General features: G+C 42.3%; 1 protein-coding gene and 1 long non-coding RNA gene across 7 annotated transcripts in view; one reads left to right on the plus strand and one right to left on the minus strand.

Moving 5' to 3' along the window:
• Positions 1-748: 748 nt before the first annotated feature.
• Positions 749-23407, minus strand: part of LOC119018765 (two pore calcium channel protein 2-like) — a 58952-nt gene continuing 36293 nt past the window's right edge. Inside the window, exons 6-7 of one of the 6 annotated variants that reach the window (XM_037096713.1) lie at positions 11076-11182; positions 749-1202 (exon numbers count right to left, since the gene is read on the minus strand). In XM_037096713.1, the coding sequence (XP_036952608.1) occupies positions 1199-1202; positions 11076-11182 (111 nt within the window). In that variant the 3' untranslated portion in view covers positions 749-1198. Of the gene's footprint in view, positions 1203-10692; positions 11183-11952; positions 14609-16669; positions 16737-21056; positions 23142-23407 lie in introns of those variants that run through there. The other 5 variants (XM_037096714.1, XM_037096717.1, XM_037096712.1 and 2 more) reach the window with 5 other exon arrangements.
• Positions 6180-10368, plus strand: LOC119018773. Its single transcript, XR_005074859.1, has 4 exons — positions 6180-6586; positions 6763-6861; positions 6946-7633; positions 8060-10368. It is a non-coding gene; the product is annotated as an uncharacterized LOC119018773 (long non-coding RNA).

Consider the following 23407-nt stretch of genomic DNA (forward strand, 5'->3'; position numbering starts at 1 on the left):
TCCTGTGTTTGTCTACATTTAATAAATCCAGTTTGATCTTCGTCTATCAAAAAAGGGATCACCTCCTCCATTGATTTAAAACACTGATAGGTCTATGAGAGCCACATTCTTTCGGGTCCTTGCCCTCTTTTGGAATCACAGAGATGGTAGCTTCCCTCCAGGATGGGGGGGGGGTCAAAAAAGGTTTTGAATGTTAAGTATAAAGAGTGTTGTGCTTTCACCTGCAATGTCATAAATTGCACTTCCCATTGTGTGGCAAAAATGAACTATAGAGACTCGGTGTCAGTCTAGCCCATAACCCACACCTACAGAGCCACCCATATGCCATCTGTGCAGGGCAAAGGTACTGTAGGTTGAGTATGGCTGTAACTCTTATCAGTGTTTTACTGTAACAGCTGTTTTTGCTTTTGCAGAGAAGGGAAGCACTACTACCAAAAGAAAAGCAGAGAACATGACAGATGAGTCAACAGAGGAGCACTTTGTGAAGTCCAAGCCTGGACATTTTGCCTGTACAGCTGTTTTAAGTGCCCAGAAAAACCTCAAGCGTCACATTAGAGATGTTCACGACATTGACTGCACACCCTTGGTGTGTGTTGATGTCAAAAACGGAATTTATGTCACCCCAAAATACGACCATAGTCCCCTGTTCCCCATTCCTGTTATAAAATCCACAACTTTACAGAAAAAACTGTGAAGTACCAAAGAAAATTTATGCAAATAGCATTTTATTCTGGAAACCCAGGAAAGGAGTGCTCACATCTTGAAAGGGAATCTAAGGGAAAACCATATACATCAAGCCTGTGGTCCTCACAATATTTCACTACAGGACATGCTGAGCAAAGGGCTGATGTCCTCTGAGTGGGGTGAAAAATGTGCAGAACTGAACACTGCTGCAATAAAGTGTGGAGGTGACAGTGTTTTCCCAGTCTTTGTGGAAAATGGTGAACACTCCCAACGTTGGCACTTTTTCTCAGTATTCAACAATGAAACCGACAACTGGTGTCAATTTGGGCGGACCAGGGTTCCATGCGATTCAGTGGCCAAGCAGTAGAACTGTCCATGTCGAGGAACCGCAAGATCTCATCATTGCATCCATCGTATGATGGGAATGTGGTGTCCCCAGGCACCCTAGAGGCCACCTCTGACATCCAAGTGGATGACTTTGATGACTTGGAAAGTCACATACTGGAAAACAGCATCACCTGTGACACACACAACATAAATACACAAAAAATCTGTATAATGACAGATTTCCTACCATGTGATCCAAAAATATGTTTTTTACAGCTTTACAGTGAGCTTGTTTTCTCGATATGGATTTCAGTGTCTGTCGCAGCACATCAACAAGCTGACATTTAAAGGGTTAAAATCATGAAAATGATGATGATTATGGTTTGTATGATCAAGGCTGGAGTTGGAGTTTTAAAAAAAAAAAAATTGAACGACACATTTATATTTTATTTTTATTCATACAAAGTACAGTGGACCAAAAATGGTCCCTAGGAACCGATATCATAGTAAAATGTGTTGTCAGTGCATATTAACCTTTGTGGAGGACTGGACAATGAAATCCAAAAAATTTTCAAAAATAATTTTCTCTCACCAAATCTTATTTCTTCAGCACAAACACAGTCTGAATAATGACATGGAAAATCAAAAAAACAAAACAAAACACCAAATGGACCAAAAATGGTCCACAGAACCAGTAGCGGTTAATGATGCTGATTGTGATAACTTATGCACATATACAAACCTGATATTCAATATTAAATAACTTCCTTCTGAATGTTATTGCTGTGGAATACTTTGCAACTTTGACATATTGATAGCAGTGAATATGATTGTTTTTGAAAGGTTGTGTGGTTGTCATGCTTTTGTAATTCCCTTTTAGTTGGGACATTTAAATGGTCTGATCCAGACACCATATCAGAGAAAGACCTCGAAGTGGACATTGTGAAGGCATGGTCGGATCTGGGCAGGTCACTCATAGCAGAAGGCCTCATACCAAGTTTGGACCTCTTAGTGCTCTAGATAATCAAAAATGTAGAATAGAGCAAAAAGTTAAATGATGTCACCCATAAACCTTTGGGTAAATGTTTACTACATTAACAAAGTCTTCTAAAAATGTATTTACAATATTATGCGTTTCACTAATAGGAACATCTGTGACAAATCCCTATTCCGCATCTGTTGGCCACTCCACTTTGGCACCTTGGATGGGAGAGCACACCAGAGTGGGAAATATTCTCCCTAAAAATTAGGTAAAAAAGGCCCTGAAAAAAGGACAGATGACCAAAACAATCAACAAGGACGTAATACTTGATATCATCGACTCTAAGAGGGTATAGATTGTGCTAATCTATGTATGTTAGTATACTTTGACCATATAAACATAGTCCTTCATGCAGTGTTTCCAGTCCTCATAACCTTTGTGTGTCTGTGTGTGTGTGTGTGTGTGTGTGTGTGTTTAGTACAAGATATTACATGACGTAATGGGTGCTTCATATGATGTAAATGGGTCTTTCGCAGCTTCAGAAAAAAGAACTTCTGGAGGCTTGTTACACCCTAGGTGTGTCCTCTGAGGGGTCCATTTCAGACATGCTGAACAGGCTTCAGGAACTATTAAACTTTAAGGATGTTTACCCAAAGCTTTTTGTGAAGCTACAGAAAGCCGGTGGTAAGTCATATCTTGGGTAATGAATTTCCTGTTTCATTGTTACCTTCAAATAACATTAATATGCTTTCTTTTTTCCTTCAGATGGTGTCCTTCATTTTTCCTGTGTACATGGTGTTGTATACTACCTCAACTTTCTCTTTTGGACGGAGTCAGCAAGAGATCACACAGACAGGCTGCTAAGTTTGTAGCTGGACAGGTTGCTCACCACACCAACAATCACACAAAACAGTTGTATTTCCAACCACATGACAGAAGACTGTGTGCCCCAACCACTGACAATACTAGCAGCCAAGAAGGAACTCAAGGTTGATATGCAGTGGGTTAAGAACCTGAGGTCCCCATTCCCACTACTGCCAGAGTGACAGAATGTAGGAGAGACATCCAATAACAGAGACAAGTGAGATTTACTCCCTGTACGACAGGTTTCATCAAAAGAATCAAAAATGTCTAGAGGAGAAGCTGAGAAACCTCAACATCTGTCCCACCCGAAGAACAGAAGTAATATCTGTCATGTCTCCTGTTTGTTTTGTTCTTGTTTCTGGTTTTTGGTTTCTTGTATTTGATTTTCATCCTTGTATCATGTCTTGTGTTATGTTTTGCTTTCTCCATGTCTTGTGTCTCGTTTTGCCTTCTCCATGTCTTGTGTCTCTTGTTTTGATCTTCCATGCCCTCATGTGTCCTTTAAGTTCTCCCCTCTGGCTCCCTCTGTCTGTTGTCTTGTTCCCTCCTGGTCTGTTCCTCTGTGCTCCTCCCCCTCATTATCACACCTGGTTTCCTTCCTCCTCTCTCCTCACCTGTGCCTCGTCATGTCGTTAGTGTGTGTGTATTTAGTCTCTGTGTTTCCTTCACTCCTCGCCCAGTCATTGGATTCTGTCTTGTGGATGTTGTCTTGTGCTTTCTGTATTCTGTCTTGTGTGTTTTGCTCCATGCTCCATGCTCCATGCTCCATGCTCCATGCTCCATGCTCCATGCTCCATGCTCCATGCTCCAGTCTTCAGTCCCGTTTTGGTATGTTTTGATTTTGAATTTCCCATGTTTAAGTTGAACTTTGAATCTTTGGTTTGTACTTTGTCTCGCTGTTTTCTTTTGCTACTTTGTCTGATTCTTGTTTGTTACTTGGTCTGATTTTGTTTGCTACTTTGCCTTTGCTCTTTTTTGTCTGCCATTTGTTTTTGTATTCAGCTTTTTAATAAAGCTCGCCCTTTGTTTGTTCCCTTATCTTTGCCTCCTGAGTTCACTGCGTTGGGTCCACCATTCCCTTCCATAGTTTTCCCTTTTTACCCCAACCTGACAGAATGACTGGACCGGAAATGGACCAACCAGACAGTGTTGTAATTTGTAGGCTGGGGATCGAACTGATGGAGATTCTGAGTGGCCCGGCTGACACCGGGGAGAAGCTAAAGGCCATAGCGGACTATGACCAAGAACTATTTATTAGGCCTTGGATGAAGGAACTCCCTTGGATCGCTCAGATGATAGCGGTGCTAGATAACCTCAGAAAGGCCTTGGAAGCGGCAGCCACAGCCGAGCTCCTAGCCCAGGCCGCAGCCACAGCCGAGCTTCCAGCCCAGGCCGCAGCCACAGCCGAGCTTCCAGCCCAGGCCTCAGCCACAGCCGAGCTTCCAGCCCAGGCCTCAGCCACAGCTAAGCTTCCAGCCCAGGCCTCAGCCACGGCTGAGCTTCCAGCCCAGGCCTCAGCCTCAGCCACAGCCGAGCTCTCAGCCCGACACCTGCCAGTGGCCCCCAGTCAGCGGTCCGGTCGACTCCTGCCAGTGGTCTTCAGTCAGCGGTCCAGACGAGGCCTGTACCTGCACCTCGGTCGGAGGACCGGCCGAGGCCAGTACCTGCACCTCGGTCGGAGGACCGGCCGAGGCCAGTACCTGCACCTCGGTCGGAGGACCGGCCGAGGCCAGTTCCTGCTCCTCGGTCGGGGGACCGGCCGAGGTCCACGCCAGGTCCAGCGCCTGTTCCTGCTCCTCGGTCGGGGGACCGGCCGAGGCCCACGCCAGGTCTAGCGCCTGCTCCTGCACCTCGGTCGGAGTCCCGGCCGAGGCCCACGCCAGGTCCAGCGCCTGCTCCTGCACCTCGGTCGGAGGCCCGGCCGAGTCCCACGCCAGGTCCTGCGCCTGCTCCTGCACCTCGGTCGGAGGCCCGGCCAGGTCCTGCGCCTGCTCCTGCACCTCGGTCGGAGGCCCGGCCGAGTCCCACGCCAAGCCCAGTGCCTGCTCCTCGGTCGGGGGCCCGGCCGAGTCTCACGCCAAGTCCACTGCCCGCTCCTCGGTCAGGGATCCGGCTGAGGTCATTTATTGCCAGAGACCCTTCATCGGCTCCCAGGCCACCAGCTCCCGGCAAAACTCTGTTGGTGGTCCGGCCACGAACCTTGAGGGTTTCCCAGCCAGTGGTCTGGTCGCCAGTGGGTCTCCGTCCACGCCTTCGCCTTCGTCTAGGTCGCCAGCCTCCAGCGGGTTCCAGCCCGCATCTTCGCCTTCATTACCAGCCTCCAGGGGGTTCCAGCCCGCACCTACGCCTTCGCCTTCGTCTACGTCGCCAGCCTCCAGTGAGTTCCAGGCCGCTCCTATGTCTTCGTCGCCGCCCTCCGGCGAGTTCCAGGCTGCGCCTACGCCTTCGTCGCCACCCTCCGGCGAGTTCCAGGCCGCGCCTACGCCTTCGTCGCCGCCCTCCAGCAGGTTCAAGCCTGCGCCTTTGCCTTTGTCCCTGGACTCCAGTGGGCTCCAGTCCTCGCCTCCACCCTCATGTTTGTTTGGACCTTGGTCCTCCCCTTGACCCCCTCCACCCTCCCGGCTTTGACTCTGGCCCTCCTCCTGACCCCCTCCACCCTCCCGGCTTTGACTCTGGCCCTCCTCCTGACCCCCTCCACCCTCCCGGCTTCATTTGGACTTTGAACCCTAGTATTGAGGGACATCTGGGAGCTGTCCCTTAAGGGGGGGTTCTGTCATATCTCCTGTTTGTTTTGTTCTTGTTTCTGGTTTTTGGTTTCTTGTATTTGATTTTCATCCTTGTATCATGTCTTGTGTTATGTTTTGCTTTCTCCATGTCTTGTGTCTCGTTTTGCCTTCTCCATGTCTTGTGTCTCTTGTTTTGATCTTCCATGCCCTCATGTGTCTTAAGTTCTCCCCTCTGGCTCCCTCTGTCTGTTGTCTTGTTCCCTCCTGGTCTGTTCCTCTGTGCTCCTCCCCCTCATTATCACACCTGGTTTCCTTCCTCCTCTCTCCTCACCTGTGCCTCGTCATGTCGTTAGAGTGTGTGTGTGCGTGTATTTAGTCTCTGTTTCCTTCACTCCCTGCCCAGTCATTGGATTCTGTCTTGTGGATGTTGTCTTGTGCTTTCTGTATTCTGTCTTGTGTGTTTTGCTCCATGCTCCATGCTCCAGTCTTCAGTCCCGTTTTGGTATGTTTTGATTTTGAATTTCCCATGTTTAAGTTGAACTTTGAATCTTTGGTTTGTACTTTGTCTCGCTGTTTTCTTTTGCTACTTTGTCTGATTCTTGTTTGTTACTTGGTCTGATTTTGTTTGCTACTTTGCCTTTGCTCTTTTTTTTGTCTGCCATTTGTTTTTGTATTCAGCTTTTTAATAAAGCTCGCCCTTTGTTTGTTCCCTTATCTTTGCCTCCTGAGTTCACTGCGTTGGGTCCACCATTCCCTTCCATAGTTTTCCCTTTATACCCCAACTTGACAATATCTTCAGTTGCAGAGCAGTTAAATCGTGAACTTGCTTCTGTAATATATTCATTGTGCCAGATGAAAGAGGCACACTCCAAACAAACTGTGAGGGTGATGATTGATCTGCATAATGACAAGATCAACAGGGGTTTTAAGTCAGAAATGGAGGTGTTGTGCAGTACACAGTTGTGTATTGGCCTGCATGAGATGCTGGGACTCCAGTCTGCTGGTAAGTTTGGTCAGTATATGATATTACAGACTAATTGATATTAATATAAAAGTAGACAGAGTGATTGTTAAAAATGTACAATCATCTGTACTTCCTGTTGGTGTGACCCAAACAGGTGTCAACAACATATGTTGTAAACCAGGTTTTCATTTCATTTTTATTTTTTTTTTTTTAAGGAGAAGGTCTTCAGTCTTCCCCTGTAGGTTCCCAACCTGGAAAGCTTTGTGCAATCCTCATTTGTAGCACAATCATATGCTATTGGGGATAAAGACAAGGTAATCAAACTTATTTTCCTTTGGTCTTAAATGACGCCAAAAGTTATAGGTGTTAACATTTCCGGTTCTATGTGTTTTATTAAGGCAAAATTGAAGGAACTCTTCACTGGGTCTGGATGAAAATCAACCCCTGGCTAATTGCCTAAGAAGATTCCCTTTGTCGATAAAGGACCTTCAAAGTGTTTGCCCACCAGAGTTCTTGGGACAATCTTCACTGAGTATGCCATGGCTGACTGACAATGTAAGAGAAGATAAATAATACTGGTGAAATTAAATGAAATGTTATGACATTTACAGCGGCGTTTGTATTTCTTATTTCTTTATTACAAATTCAGATGTGTATTATAACAAGTATAGTGAATTCCAGGCTGTAAACTATCGAGCAGCACAGCTGGCTCAAGAACACATGGTAATAGAGTTTAATTTCCTCCTTCCCTGTATGATTTTTAATGTCTGAGCAAGGTTCACTAAAATACATACAATGTATTCTGTTTTAGTGTGGTTCTTTGGGTCAGTATGACTACATTTTGTGGCACCACAAATGGCAAAACAGTGAAGCTGTCAGTGATGTCCTTGTGAAGCGCATTCCTGTAGGCCCTTTTTTGTTTTTTATTTGCATAATACAAGAAATATTGTACAAATTAACAAAACACATCTGACATTAACATGGAATGTGTTGTCCCACCTGATGTTATTGTCATGCTATAGGTTGCAGACAAGGAGAACAGTGGGTCATTCAAATCCAGAGACAGGGAATCGCTTCATTCTTTGGGTGAGCCACCATAACTTTCAAGGTTTTATTTCATTGTTTGACTTTAATGGAATTGGATAGGTGAATATTTCAGTGTGACATTTTTGGCCAAAATGCCTTTGTTCATCAACCTACATTAAATGATGCTGAAACACCAAAAGCCATAACCTATACCATTACATATACACATATGTACATATAAACTTATGTCAGTTGAGCTAAAACTTTGTGTTTTGATATGTAGCAATGACACATATTTTGTTGTAGGTGTTTGATATCAAAGTCAAAGAAATTAGTATATACGACTCACTGACGGCATACACACATCGAAAACAATGACATGGAGAGAGAGAGTAGGGAGAGTAGAATTTCATACAACATCTATCATTTATTAGAAATGTATTTGACAGTATGGTAATACTAAACAATGGCCACCTTCTTCCTTAGAAATGTCTTCAGCCTGGTGGCCTCCAAGGTTGGAGTGTCAAATATCCTTCACAGTGGAAGCAGCAGGACTCAGTAAACTGTGGGGTTTTCGTGTGTTCTGTGAGTAGCCAATTCTGTGAGCTTCTTTTCTCTCTGTACAGTGCATGTGTGGTCTGTGGGTTCATGAATGTCATTTGTTTTGTTACCAAATAGGCAGCTGAAAATAAAGTTACTAATCTGGAGGTTACTGTGGAGGCCCTAATCCTGAACCAGTGTAGGACTCTGCATCTGCACCATGCCACCCAGATGATCAAAAACCTGAATGCTGAGGTTAGACTAAGTGATGTCTCAATATAACAAAATCTATACTGGTAATAACAGAAATGGTTACAGCAAATGTCTTTGTTATACAAGACTTCCCACCGACAAAGGAAGACCTGTTAAAGGTGGAAGAAAAGGAAGCAAAGCTGCAGGAAGCAGATGCAAAAGAGAAAAGCTCCAGCAGCCATTGCCTGGCCTGGAAAATAAAATAATGCCTGTTCCAGCGGGCAACTGGTACAACCAGGTGTGTGAAAAAAACATGACAACTCATCTGTAGTTTATTTGTAGGAATTTACACATAGCACAGTTGACAAGGTTATTTATTGTTGAAGTCCCTGTAAAGCAATTTCAGCCATTTTCTTCTAAACACATTAAAAAGGTCGTAAATGTATTTCTTTAAAACATGTAAAAAGCGTTCAGCCATTTAGAATTTAATTTTGGAGCTAGGCTCACAAACTGTGTTTCAGGATTTCTGTGTTCAGGATTTAATGGGCGGGTCAGAAAATCATGCAAATCATGGCCACGTTACATAACACATCCATGATTTGCATAAATCCGACGCTGCTGCGCAAGCCCTATAAATACACTCAGCGCATTAGATTAGGCGGCTTTTCTGCTGGCTGTCGAGTCTTGGATAGCATCTCTTAGAATAGTTTGCAACTAGCTAACCAGTCAACTATCTCCTCCACATCGCTCCGGCATCTTTCCTGGATGTCACAGTGTGCAGAGTAACAACACCGTAAGCTTATTTAAGTTTCCCTAAGGATGACAACGTAAGGAAACAGTGGATCTATTTTGTCAAAAGGAGCTACTGTGGAGAGTTAAAAACCACCACCAACACCGGTCTCTGCAGTGTCCACTTAGTTATATATAGTTAACTACAGCGACTGTCACCAGGTAAAGTCTGGATATCTGAAGAGTCTGTTGACGCTGGTCAGTGGGGCCGAACCGACCCTCTCCGTCTCGGCTTGCATCCTCCCGTCCCGCCAGTAGCGCATGCTCTCATCTACACCGCCGGCATTATGTGCCCGCCTGCGACCGTCCCGCCGACAACAGGTGCTCTCATCCCCGCCACCGGCCAGACTTTAGATTCTCTGCGCTGACCCGAACCGTACCGCGGGCCGGCACTTGATCAAGCATGTGTGTGTGTGTGTGTGTGTGTGTGTGTGTGTGTGTGTTTTCTAACAACTTAAAATAATGACGGTACTTCCTGCTACAAAAGGCGCATCTCGCTCCTCCCTCCAAGTAATTTGTGCGGCTGCGTGGTTTTACACGTGAGTGTCCTCGTGCAGAAAACGTGACTTCTCGCGCACGTGACGTCACTCCCCGAGATGCAAGAAGAAAAGCTAAAATAAATATTTTTACTGAGGAAAATGACAAAAATAAGAGTAACGCACAGTGATTTGAATAAGTAATTTTAATCTGATTAGTGGTTTGGAAATATTACCGCCTTAGATCACTCCTCACTGACAAAAGTGGTCAGATTAGAGTAACGCGTTACCGGCATCACTGATTGTGTAGTGTAAGTGCAACGTGGAGCTTGAGAACTACCGTTATAACAGCCTATGTATTTAAAAATGTCGGGTTTAAATCGGGCTCAGGCTCATAATTACAGTTAATGTGTCGGGCTGGCCGGCTGGGACACAACGTGCAGGGGCTGGGCTCGGCTGGGGTCGGGCTTGATTTTTTTGGGCCAGATCTAAGCTCTAATTGCAAGTGTGTGTGTATGTATGTTATAAATGTTGTACATTTTGGCAATTAAATGCATTTTGCTGAAGGTGCAAATTCTAAAAGTGATTTTACACCATGCATTCTGTCATGCCCATGTAATGTTAGCAAATGTCTTTGCATTTAATCATGACATGATTTGGCCTCATGAATAGCAGAAGTATAAGGCTGAGAACAGTGACATAGAATTTGTCTTCAAAATAAGAGCTTTACATTGCACCCCATTTAGAACTGGGTTCTTAGCGGGGGCTTTTAATTTGAAAGTAGCGACCGTCCTTAGCTTGCCGACACAACAACAAGCTAACAAAACCAAACAGCTACAGAGACCGAGGAGACGCTGCATCTCCTGGATCTCTGCGGCTGTCCAGTTGTTCATCTTAATGTCCGCGGATGAAGTGATGGACTGACTGCTGTGATCAGCTGTTTCTTGATTTTAAAACTCCCCGGTTGTGGGTCGCACAACAGTGCAGGTCATTGACACCTCCGCCCACCTCACTCAGAGGCCGGCACATTTCCTCCTCGTTTTTAGATAGCAGGCGAGACGGAAATAAGTGTACCCTCTGAGGCGGAAAATCGGCGGACCAAAACAGACCCCAATTTGCCGGCCTCTGTCTAAAAACCGCGGACTGAGCCGCCAAAAGGACAGGCAAATTGGCGGCTTGGTGCTCTGTCTAAAAACGGCTCATGTCTGTTGTCACCCTGCTTTGACTAGCGACGCAGGTCGGAAGTGACGAACACATCCGGACAAGTTCCACGGTGCTAGTGCTACCGTGACGTGCCACTGCCAAGTAGCCTATGGGTCATTCAATGGGCCAAATTTAATATGCCCACGCATTGAATTGCCACTCAGAATCTCAGAATTAATTGCGTTAATTTTTATAACGCGTTAATTTGCAGTGTAATTAATTAATCTAATTAACGCGTTAAACTGACAGCCCTAATTATTTCATATACATGTAAGGAGATAATAGTGGAGCTGAATATAAACCTGTTAGGTGAAGTCCATCCATTTATCTTCTGCTGCTTATCCGGAACGAGATCACAATGATTGGAAAACGAGACATCCTTCACCTCAGCAACACTGTCTAGGTCCTCCTGAGGGATCGAAAAAATACAAAAATTTAACATTAACCTCATGAATCTCATATAACCTTTCCATAAGGTCTATGTTGTGTCACCATAAGACAATCACTTCACTACTGTGGCATGAGGCAGCTTTTGTCTACTCCCAATATAACCGAGGTAAGCAACTACATGATGCATAGTGATCAAGCTCCGACTATAGATGTGTTGCAAACTTTATTTTCAAGTATTAATTTACATGAACTACTGACATAAATTTCATTACGTATATGTCAGGTGTGTGTTCATTCAATCAATTACCCATTGCTTATTTCTGTGAATGAACATTCAACTTTAGGTCGCTGAATGACACAGTTATTGATAAAGACAGCATTTTTACTTACAAAATATGATCTATTTGTTAATGGTGTACAGTAACTACTTTATAAATTTTAAGCATTAGTTGGGAATGACATCAATATCATACCTGGACCATGTTTTCATCTTTGCTGCAGGAAAACGTGTTTTTGAGAGATGTCGTGGTAGCAGCTGACTGGTGCTGCCAGACACAGTTTGAGGGGGCATTTAAACTGCCTGTTGTCCTTTCCATGGATGAAGAGGAGAAACAGGAACTGCACACCTGAACATCACCAGTCTTCTCAAGCAGAACAGCTAACATTTGCTTTCCAAAAAAAGACCGACTTTGACAAAAGACACCTAAAAGTGTTATCGAGACTTGAGGAGTGATCCTCCTACATGCAGACACACGCATGCACGCATGCACACACACACACACACACAACCTTGTTCAAATCTTTTATTTGATATATTTGTTTACTTTTATTCTGTCCATATTAAATGATTGCATTTATCAATACATGTTGACTAAAAACTATTTCAATGGAAAGGTGGAAATAGATTTACTTCTCTGTTTTCATATACCTTCTCAACAAGAAATGACAATTCATTATACCCTTTCAAAATTCAAGGGTTAAGTTCCTCAAAATTATAGAAAGGTTATGAACAGGGCAGAAGTGATTTAAGAGAATTATGCAGATATAGCAAAAAAAAAAAAAAAATTGTTAGGCTACATTTTATAGCAGTTTTTTCAAGGACATTTTTGCTCCAAAGCAATTTGAATGTTAGTAAAATTAAGATGGTCTCCGGTCAGTGGTTAAAAAAGAACCTTGTAAAATAATGTCAAATCATGGCAGTGGAACCTCCCAAACAGCGGCATTTGCCGTGACGACATCATCCCCCCTGGCACTCCTAGATGCCGCAGCAGATGTCACGAGTAGCGGCACAAGCAGTGGCACCTCCCGGAAAACGTTTCGGCCAAACAGCGGCATCTGCCGCGACATCTCGCCCAGACAGCGGGATTTGCCGCGACAACCCTGCTGGCACTCTTAGATGCCACGGCAGATATCACCGGTAGCGGAACAAGCACTAGCACCTCTCGGCACACAGCGGCACAAGCACTGGCACGTCCCAATATGCAGTGGCACCTCCGGCAAACAGCGGCATCTGCTGCGACTGCTAGCGGCACCTAGCTGCGGCATCTGGGGGTGCCACCACAGATGCCTCAGCCCCTGCAGTATCTGTATGCCCTTTTTTTTTTTTTTTTTTTTTTTCCTTTTTTTCTTCTCGTTGGGTCAAGATCCGCCCCTACTCTGTCTCTGGTTGGATAGGTTTAGGCATGAGTGCCTCTGATTGGTTAGGTTTACACATGATTCTGACATAGAGGGGATTAACTTCACCAATACGTGCACAGCTTCAAAAATAGATTTGCAAACCCCATATTTAGACATGAGTCTGGAAAGTGAAATATTATTTTTAACTGAAGAGCCAACTACAAGGAGGACGTCCAAGCTTTTGAAAAAGAAAATTAGATGCCAAAACGAGATGAAGCTGAAGAAGAAACACAACTCATCAGATGTCTATAGATGGTATGTATCACCCCTGCCTTCCATTTGAACACCAATATATGCATGTCCAATATACTTTGCACCCTGTTCATCTCAGTTTTCCTTTTACCACTGACTGTTAAATGTGGCAGAGAGATAAGTTGAGCTTATTAACAATAACACATTTTAAAGGGAAAACTATGACGCAATACAGCATGCAAAAGCTGAACTGCTTATAGGCCATTGGATAGACATTGCAATTTACTGTTTATTTTTTTGGTCCAGCGTATGCCAACATAAAAGACGCAGGGGAAGAAAAATAGGGAAAACAATCAGAACCGGATATATCTTTGAGAACTCAAATCAGTTCAATTTCATGGTAATTTCATGACCATCGGTAAATTTAATTGGCTGGCTCTTCTAGTCTCTCCAAATTTTATTGGAGCAAATTTCCCAAATTCTGACATTAAAACTAGTCAATGTGTGAGAACAGGACTCGCAACTCCTAAAATACCAATCTACAAATACATGTGTGGCAGCCTATGTTGATATTGTGAGGTGTCAACATAATGTGTTAAATAAATAAAGTATAATGGCTGAGTTGTGATTTCAGGAAACATTTACAGGTACATTTTTTAGGCTCAAAGTTAAGGCTTCCCTGTGCTGCAGACTGCTTATGACAAATGTGACAGTCTCATCCCCATCTTCTTATATGCAAACTTGTTTAGAGCTCTTAGTATGCATTTTGACATGTCATGGCACAACACCGACAAGATGGGAACTATTTATGAGAGAGATTATAATTTCATAGGAGAGTTTGCAATAAATGAAAACCGTGTAATACAAAGTGGTCAGTCTACAGAGTACAACAGTTGGTCACATCACCTGGCAGCACAGACCAGCAAACTCGGTGCCTGCTTGGAACAGCATTTACGCAAACCCCAACAGAAACCTATTGTTCTAGATTTTGGTTCAAAGAAGCATATGTTGTAGTAGTGCTTGTGAAGACTTAAAGTTATACTTTTTAACCAGAGGTGTGTAAAATTGCTCAGCATTTCAGTAAAGACTAATAAAGTGCAGTGCACAGAGGTTTATATTGCTTATTTTGACTGATTGGAGTGAACACCCTTTACGTATTATGCACCTGGCCAATAATCATTGTCATAGTCCATTTTTCATCTGTAAAGTACATTGAAAGTGGTGAATAAAAATAGTAAGCTCGCAGCATCAAGCTGTATCACTAATACAGAATGATGCTAATGGTGAAGTGTTTAAGAGTTGACTTGTATTTACAGTATGGTCGTGGGAGAATATCCAACACTTGGAGGCACTGGGTTTTGGAATGCTTGGAGTGGAAGGAAAACATCTAAGACCAACACTGATGCTGGTGAAGATGAGGTCCCATAACCATCTACTTCCACTGGTGGTGAAGCATGTGCACCCTGGGACAGTCATCATTAGTTAAGAGTGAAGGAGCGCTCTCGCCAATTCACACTTCACAGTGAATCATTCAAGGTGGTTTGTTGATCCTGTTACTGGAGCTCACAGTCAGCAGCTAGAGAGGAGATAGTTAACATACAAATCAATAATTTGGCGGCTTAGGGGAATGCGAACTGAGAAACTTTTAAAAGAACATCTTGCAGTTATAGAATACTCACTGGCTTGGAAACAGGCACAAGAAAGAACACCTTAGTCATTTACTGCTAAAACCCTGACAAAACCCCTAAGAGCTCACTGGCTTCTGTTATGAGCATGGACATTTCAAGATAGTCCCTTGTTCGTGCCTCTAAAATATTATCATTACATATGAGTGACAGAGCTTTGGAGTAATATTTACTATAGAGGAAATATTGTCTCAGAAGGGAGAAGTCAGGAAAATCTTTCACAAGTGGAAAGACGTACCAAAATTGGCACAAATATTCCTTGGGGATTGTTCTTTTGATAAAACCCATTAGCCAAGCAAAAATCAAGATGGCTGCCACTTTTCCAAGATGGCCACCATTTCCGGCCCATAGATGATACACTATATTACCAAAAGTATTCGCTCACCTGCCTTTACTCATTCTATGAACTGAAGTGCCATCCCATTCCTAACTCATAGAATTCAATATGATGTCGGTCCACCTTTTGCAGCTATTACAGCTTCAACTCTTCTGGGAAGACTGTCCACAAGGTTGAGGAGAGTGTTTATAGGAATTTTTGACCATTCTTCCAAAAGCGCATTGGTGAGGTCACACACTGATGTTGGTCGAGAAGGCCTGGCTCTCAGTCTCCGCTCTAATTCATCCCAAAGGTGTTCTATCGGGTTCAGGTCAGGACTCTGTGCAGGCCAGTCAAGTTCATCCACACCAGACTCTGTCATCCACGTCTTTATGGACCTTGCTTTGTGCACTGGTGCACAGTCATGTTGGAAGAGGAAGGGGCCCGCTCCAAACTGTTCCCACAAGGTTGGGAGCATGGAATTGTCCAAAATGTTTTGGTATCCTGAAGCATTCAATGTTCCTTTCACTGGAACTAAGGGGCCAAGCCCAGCTCCTGAAGAACAACCCCATACCATAATTCCTCCTCCACCAAATTTCACAGTTGGCACAATGCAATCTGAAATGTACCGTTCTCCTGGCAACCTCCAAACCCAGACTCGTCCATCAGATTGCCAGATGGAAAAGCGTGATTCATCACTCCAGAGAACGCGTCTCCACTGCTCTAGAGGCCAGTGACGGCGTGCTTTACACCATTGCATCCGACGCCTTGCATTGCACTTGGTGATGTGTGGCTTGGCTGCAGCTGCTCGGGCATGGAAACCCATTCCATGAAGCTCTCTGCGTACTGTACTTGGGCTAATCTGAAGGTCACATGAAGTTTGTAGCTCTCTAGCAATTGACTGTGCAGAAAGTCGGCGACCTCTTTGCACTATGCGCTTCAGCATCCGCTGACCCCTCTCCGTCACTTTACGTGGCCTACCACTTCGTGGCTGAGTTGCTGTTGTTCCCAAACGCTTCCATTTTGTTATAATAGAGCTGACAGTTGACTGTGGAATATTTAGGAGCGAGGAAATTTCACGACTGGATTTGTTGCACAAGTGGCATCCTATGACAGTTCCACGCTGGAATTCACTGAGCTCCTGAGAGCGGCCCATTCTTTCACAAATGTCTTGTTTCACAGTCTGCATGCCTGAGTGCTTGAATTTATACACCTGGGGCCAGGCCAAGTGATTAGAACACCTGATTCTGATCATTTGAATGGGTGAGCGAATACTTTTGGTAATATAGTGTATTTTTGGGGCAACTTTTTGTTGAATAGTCCAATATTAACGATCTTGCTATCAAACCATACATTTTTGACAACAGAGAAGCCATATTTAAAACTCTGGAGAGGCTAAAAAGCTTCCTTCTACCATATTTCAGCCATTGAGAGAAAAAAAAAATCTGCTTACTGGGCTCTAGGCTGCTAGTTCCACAGAGAGGATTGTTCACCACAGCATTGTCCAATATGAACGATCTTGTTTTCAAACCATACATTTTTGACCACAGAGAAGCCATATTTTTAACTGTGGAGAAGCTAAAGAGCTTCCCTCTACCATATTTCAGCCACTGAAAGAAAAAAAAAAACTGCTTACTGGGCTCTGGGCTGCTAGTTTTGCGGAGAGGACTGTTACCATGGATAACATAGACCATAACCCATAACTGCAACAACAGAAACAACAAGTGAAAAAAAATTCAAGAACTTCCTTTACCATTCACCCTGACATCTTTGCAAAGAAGAAGCCATCTCCCCCACATGATGGTGTGATTGATCCAGAAGCCACTTTGCTGGGGCTACAACTGGAACATGAATACAAATGGCTGCAGAAGGTCATAGGGCATAGGGCAGAAATGAGATGGTGAACGTCACTTGGTAAGCCCACCATGCTTCAATGAAGAGAAGCCCACCATTCGAAGTGAGCATTACATCTCTCTTACCTCTCCTTCAAGATCATGCTCAGTCAGTTGCCACAGTTAGGCATGTGATGGACAAGATCAAGGATATAGTGTCTTTCCTGAATCCCTGAATCCAGGTCAGGTACCAATCATTGCTGCTGATCAGCCAATTTATGCAGTAGCAAAACAGATTTAATGGCATTGGACTGTAAAGTAAGGTGAAGACAAGTTTGTTATCACTTAAAGGGATATTTCGATGTAAATTTAATCCATAGTCTAACACACCTTGACACCTAGTACGACACCACCTCGAGAGATAAAGTTTGCAGACCGCTAACTTACGTAGTTTTATCATCCTCAGAAAGGACCGCACAACAACAATACGCTGCAGTAAAAGGGTCCAAGTATAAATCGCCATCAAAGAGCCACAAATAATGCTCAGAACAGCACCAAATGTCAGCAACATTAGAAACAGGGTCCCAGCACATATTTCAAGGCATCAAACATTTGATATTGTTGCCGGCTTTGTCGGAAAAGATAAACAAAACTCATCTCTCCAGCTGCAGGCTCATCGTGGGGAAGCCCTGTGAGTCGATTAGCGAGTGCAGTAGAGTTTTGCAGCTCAGTGAATATCATTACTGCGGCACTCTACTGCACTCGGTAATTGACTCGTAGGGCTTCCCCACAACAAGGAGGCTTCTCGGGTGGTGAGTTTTGTTTGCGGTCCGCAAATTTTATCTCTCGAGTGGGTGTCATACTAGGTGTCAAGGTGTGTTAGACTATGGTTTAAACTTACACTGGAATATCCCTTTAAGTCCACAGGCAGTCTTCTCTGGGGCAGTGGCTGGACTCCGACACAGTCTATATAAGCTTCTACAGACAGCTTACACTGATTACTGCAATGACACACCTAGAAGCTCCCAAGAAATAGCCAGCTTCAAAACTTGGTGTCATATCTGCAAACAGCAGAGTTCCCAGTTTCAGTTCTGGCATCTGGTATTGTCAATGAACTTTAGACTTTAGACTTTTGTTTTATCCCACATTGGGGAAATTTACTTGTCACAATAGCAAGGTGGACAGACGTACAGACATACAATAAGTACAATACTAAAGAAATACTAAAAAAAGATCTGAATAAAAGAGAAAAGATGTACATTTAATCTAACATAACTGCTGATCCTGGAATGTTCAGGTTATTCAGGTTACAGATGTCCTCAGTGTGAAAAATATACATTGATCCTAAAGTGTTCAGGTTACTGCATTTTACATTTTATAGTTTGTATATTTTATACTACACAGTACAACTGCTATGTACAGTAGTAACCAAAGGATCATATTCAGCTCATGTGCAAATAAAATGATGATGAATTTTCGTACATCATCTTCAAATAAAAACTTTGCTGAAATAATGGTGATTATGCATATTTTTCACATTACTACTCTGAGTAAAAGGCTAAAGGAGATATTAAAGGGATTTCCGATGAATTAATTTGAATTTTCCATTGTTAAAAACCTGCAATTAAACACCAGAATCATCAAATTCGGCTGGACAATGAAATTCTATATTAAAAAAATGGTCGAAATGGTGGCCAGCCATTTTGATATTTACGTGGTTAATGGGATTTTTCACAAGAATGACCCAGGAGGTACAATCAGTCAAATTTTGGTGCTTCTTTCCAGATTTGAAAGATTTTTAGCGTGATGTACTGTGATGTACTAAGCACCACTGAGTAATATCAGTGCTTAGCATTTTTTGTGGTCAAGTTGAACCAACAGATGATTGAGCAATATAAATGTGTTGTGTTTAACTACTGAACAACTGTATGCACTTTCCATGTATGTTTTATCTTTGCTGAACGATGTTATAAATATATATATATATGGAATGTGAACATTTTTTGGCTTTGAACTACGAATTAAAGTTTGTAGCTATTATGAATAAGTTGTCTTAAATGGTTTGTGAGCGTTAAGATAATACGGTATGATACACAGAAAATCTTATCATATCTTTGTTTATTGATGCTAAAGGCAGACCAGGTCATCACTTTATTTGAAGGGCCACAAACATGATGAAGTGACAAAGAAAGTAACGCTTAGTTAATCATAATTATTGGAATTTAACAGATTATACATGTACTGCTGTGACTTGGTCAGTTTTTTGGCCTGTTACTTTAACTTATGAAGAACACATCATTAATAACTTAGAAGAAATGATGACTGAAATACCCTCATTGTTGCACTAATTGATGTATTGTTCCTGCATTAAGTCATGCATGAGACACCATCATCGTGCATTACTTACATGAATGTACTTATGCTTTTTCATGCATGGGAGATAAAAAAAAAATCCTTGAGCTTTTCTGCACGACAGACACCAAAATTTACCTTTTACGATAGTCTAAGCTTGCCAATGAGAAATGCTTTTTCAAAGGAAATTCCATTCGGGATGTATACATTTTAACTAAATACAGTTAGGCACACGTGATACAGTTGTTCTGTCATTCGTTTCAGTCAGAACTCTTTTCTTGCCAAGTTGAGGGTTTCAAAGTGATTGAAGCCTGTTTTAGCCCTTTAAAATACACTAAGCTATATGTCAACGAAACATGTTTTTTTTCTAAGGAGTTTGCATTCAGTATGCATAAACTTTAAATATAGTTATGCCAACATGGTTTCAGTTGTTCTATCCTTCGTTTCAGTCAGAATTCTTTTCTCGCCATTTTGAATGTTTCAGAGACAGAATCCTGTCTGACATTTCACTCAAAAATGCTTTTTCAAAGGAAATTCCATTCAGGATGTATACTTTAACCAAAATATAGTACTGCCAACATGGTTTCAGTTGTTCTATAACTCATTTCAGTCAGCACTCTTCTCTTGCCCTTTTGAGCATTTTGAGAGCGTCAGAAGCCTGTTTGTGCCATTTCTAATAGACTAAGTAACATTTCAGTTATTCAGTTAGCTATTATAGCTATTATAGTATAGCATTGCAAACATAGATTCAGTTGTTCTATCATTCATTTCAGTCAGAACGCTTCCCATTTTGAGGGTTTCAGAGCAACAGAAGCCTGTTTTGGCCCTGTATTACACACTAAGCTGTGTTTCAACGAAACATGCTTTTTCTAAGGAGTTTGCATTAAGAATGCATACATTTTAAATACATATAGTTATGCCCACGTGGTTTCAGTTGCTCTACCATTTGTTTCAGTCAGAACTTGTGTTGAGTTTTTCTGTGTGACAGAAACCACATTTTACCATTTGCAAAAGTCTAAGCTGTACTTGAATAAGAAATGCTTTTTCAAAAGGAAATTCCATTCAGGATGCATACGCTTTAACTAAATATAGTTATGCAAACATGGTTCCAGTTATTCTATCATTTTATTCAGTCAGAACTCTTTTCTTGCCATTTTGAGGGTTTCAGAGTGATTGAAGTCTGTTTTGGCTCATTAAAATAGACTAAGCTATATTTCAACAAAACGAAGGATGGAACAACATTCAGGATGCATAAACTTTAACCAAACATTGTGCCAACATGGTTTCAGTTGTTCAATCATTCATTTCAGTCAGAACTCTTTTCTTGCCATTTTGTGGAAGGAAATTCCATTCAGGATGAATACATTTTGTAGGAGACACTACTGCTTGATAATAAGGGTAATTAATCACTGGCGATTAATCATACACTTGTGAATGGGGCACCACCTTTGTTGTTGAACTTTTTAGAATAATCCGAATGACATTATTCAATGCCCAACTGTGCAAGTTTGGCTTGAACAGTTGGAATAATTTCCAAATCAATTTATTCAATCTCAGTACTCTGAAGCAGTGACCTCTTTGCACAGATCCAGGCAACGACAAACGATTATGTTCATTGACAAAAATTTTCAGGGTAAAATAAATGAAATGAAAATTTTAGATGAACAACAACAGAAAACAGAAAAGGTTAAGACTGTAATAAGCAAAGTAGGGATCGACCAATTATCGGCGCCGATATCCGGCATTCTGACGCATATCGGCATCAGCCGTTTTCTACTCCGACAGCCAATAAGAGATCAATTTAAAACTGAGTTATTTTGGATGTGATGCAGCCGAGCCTCTCTGTCTGCTGCCCCTACTATGTCTCCAGCATTGTCCCACCCACAGCATCATGTGATTGGTTACAGGCAGAGCGGATAGTAGCGAAAGCTGTGCATCCACAGTGCTCACACACACAGCGGAGAGGAGAAAAAGTTTAGCCACAACGTAAAACTGGAACTATAGCCCGGCGCTGTTCCTAGGGACTTGGTTCCGAAGGTAAACTAAGGCAGCAGACTCTCCCGAAATTGTAATAAACATCCCAGTCCTCTACAACTCACAACTACTAGTAGTAACATTACTGTGAGCCCGTTAACGTTATATAAACATGAGCGGCAGCTCTGCTCACTCGCAGTCCCTCCCGACGAGCCTGATATCAATATGGAAATGTCAATATGGAAATAGTCCGTGTTTATGAGTGAGCGAGTAAAAACCTAATAAACTCAATTCAGTCCAGTTTTATTGCAGGGAAGCATGTTGAGGTGAAGGCTGATTAGCTTTTAGCATAACGTTAGCCCACCGGTCCGCTTCCTCCTTTTGTGGCTGTAGGCGCTCAGCAGACTGTAGAGACTGTACAACTCAGGAGCACTAACGTTACTGTGAGGCCCAATACATCAGCGGCAGCTGTCTGTTCCTATGATGAACACTGTTTATTAAAGTGAAGATGCTTTAGTCTATTTTTTGTTTTTAACAGTTTAATCACTTGAAACAAGGTTGCAGATAATATTGATAGGGAAATAGTGATAAATGTAATAAGTGTGTGTGTGTGTGTGTGAGAGAGAGAGAGAGAGAGAGAGAGAGAGAGAGAGAGAGAGAGAGAGAGAGAGAGAGAGAGAGAGAGAGAGAGAGAGAGAGAGAGAGAAGCACGTTGAGGGGATGGCTAGAGAATAGTGTGTGTGTAAGCCACATGAGAAGCTGCAGAAACTGACAGCAAAGCACTGTCTGAGAGAAAACTGTAGGGCAATAATGGCTGTTTAACAACCAAGTTATTTTACTTGATCTTTTTGTGTTGACTGAGAGATTCCATGCAGCAGAAAATGACATATTGTCATGTTGTGTGTCCTGAAGCTGTCTTTGACAGTTTCTTGTAGAGAGGAGCAGAATATTGCTGTTCCAGACTTTAGACATCACGCAACTGCATCATAAAGCTGAGCTGCATGGTGTGCAGGGATGAATAGTTTCTATCATTATTATACCACTTTTTCAGCTATAGTTACATTCATCGTTAGTAATGTAGCAGGCTAGTTTTGAATGACAGTGTCCCTGCTATCACATGTTGGTAAAATAAAACACTTACATTATAAAAATAACTACAGGCTCCCCTAATGCTGTAGTAAATTAAGCATGATGATTTGAGCATATGTCAGCATGTGGCCCCACTTTTAAGTCTCTTTTTTTCAAACCCTTATTGCAGATGGATAGACTTAAATCTATGTGTAAAAACACTCAAAGTTAAGTCTTGTAGTTTGTATTACTCAAAATGTGGGGATGTCCGCATTGAGAGCGCTGTGGGCAGAGTCAGCTTGTACAGCTTCTGAATCAGACGATAACTGCAACATTCTTCATCAAATGAGGGTAGTCTTGAAAAAGACTTTTTCTTTGTTGTTTCAAGTGGTGGTTCTTAAGTTCTGATTCTTAAACTAATTCAACTTCTTTTGGATCAGGCAGTAATACTTTAACAATCTATTAAAAATCAAAAAGAAAATAACTTTGTTCTGTTAAAAAATTTGATAAAAGTAAAGCACTTAAAGTAGTGATTGAATTTGCTTTTCTTGGAGCTTGTTGCAAAAATAAAAGTAAAGATTACTTTAAAAATAAAAAAAAAATGAAAGAAAAGAAGTGAAGAGATAAAGGAGTGGGAGAGTGAGAGGTGAGAAACAGAAGTAGCAGAAGAGAAGTGAGCAAAGAGCAGAGAGACATCAGGAGAGAACATGTCTGTCTGTTTTCATGACCTGCAGCAGGCGGCCCAAAAGGGGTGGGGGCCGGCTGTGATCTGAATTTAGACTCACAAAGATTTAATTTAACTAAACTATTGTTTTAATGTTTCGAAATTGTGCTTTACCTTCCCAAAGCTTCATCATGGCTTAAAAGTAGAATTTTGTCTGCCTGAAAAGATGTGACATGAGTACAATCACTTATCACTCAAAAGGAATTAAAACGTGATTAAGGCATAACACACTTGAATATACAGCAGAACCAAGGACTTTTACATATTTCCTCTAGTTCTATCTTAACAAAACATGTCAGAGACATTTTACTGGTAAATACAGAAGTATGAAACACAAAGAATAATGATCTGAAAGTCTGTCCCCATCGCCGAAGGGAGGGCTGGTTTCTCCCAGACCTCAGACTCATTAAGCAATAACTTCATT

The sequence above is a fragment of the Acanthopagrus latus genome, chromosome 4 (genome assembly GCF_904848185.1).
Source record: "Acanthopagrus latus isolate v.2019 chromosome 4, fAcaLat1.1, whole genome shotgun sequence".
NCBI classification, from domain to species: Eukaryota; Metazoa; Chordata; class Actinopteri; order Spariformes; family Sparidae; genus Acanthopagrus; species Acanthopagrus latus.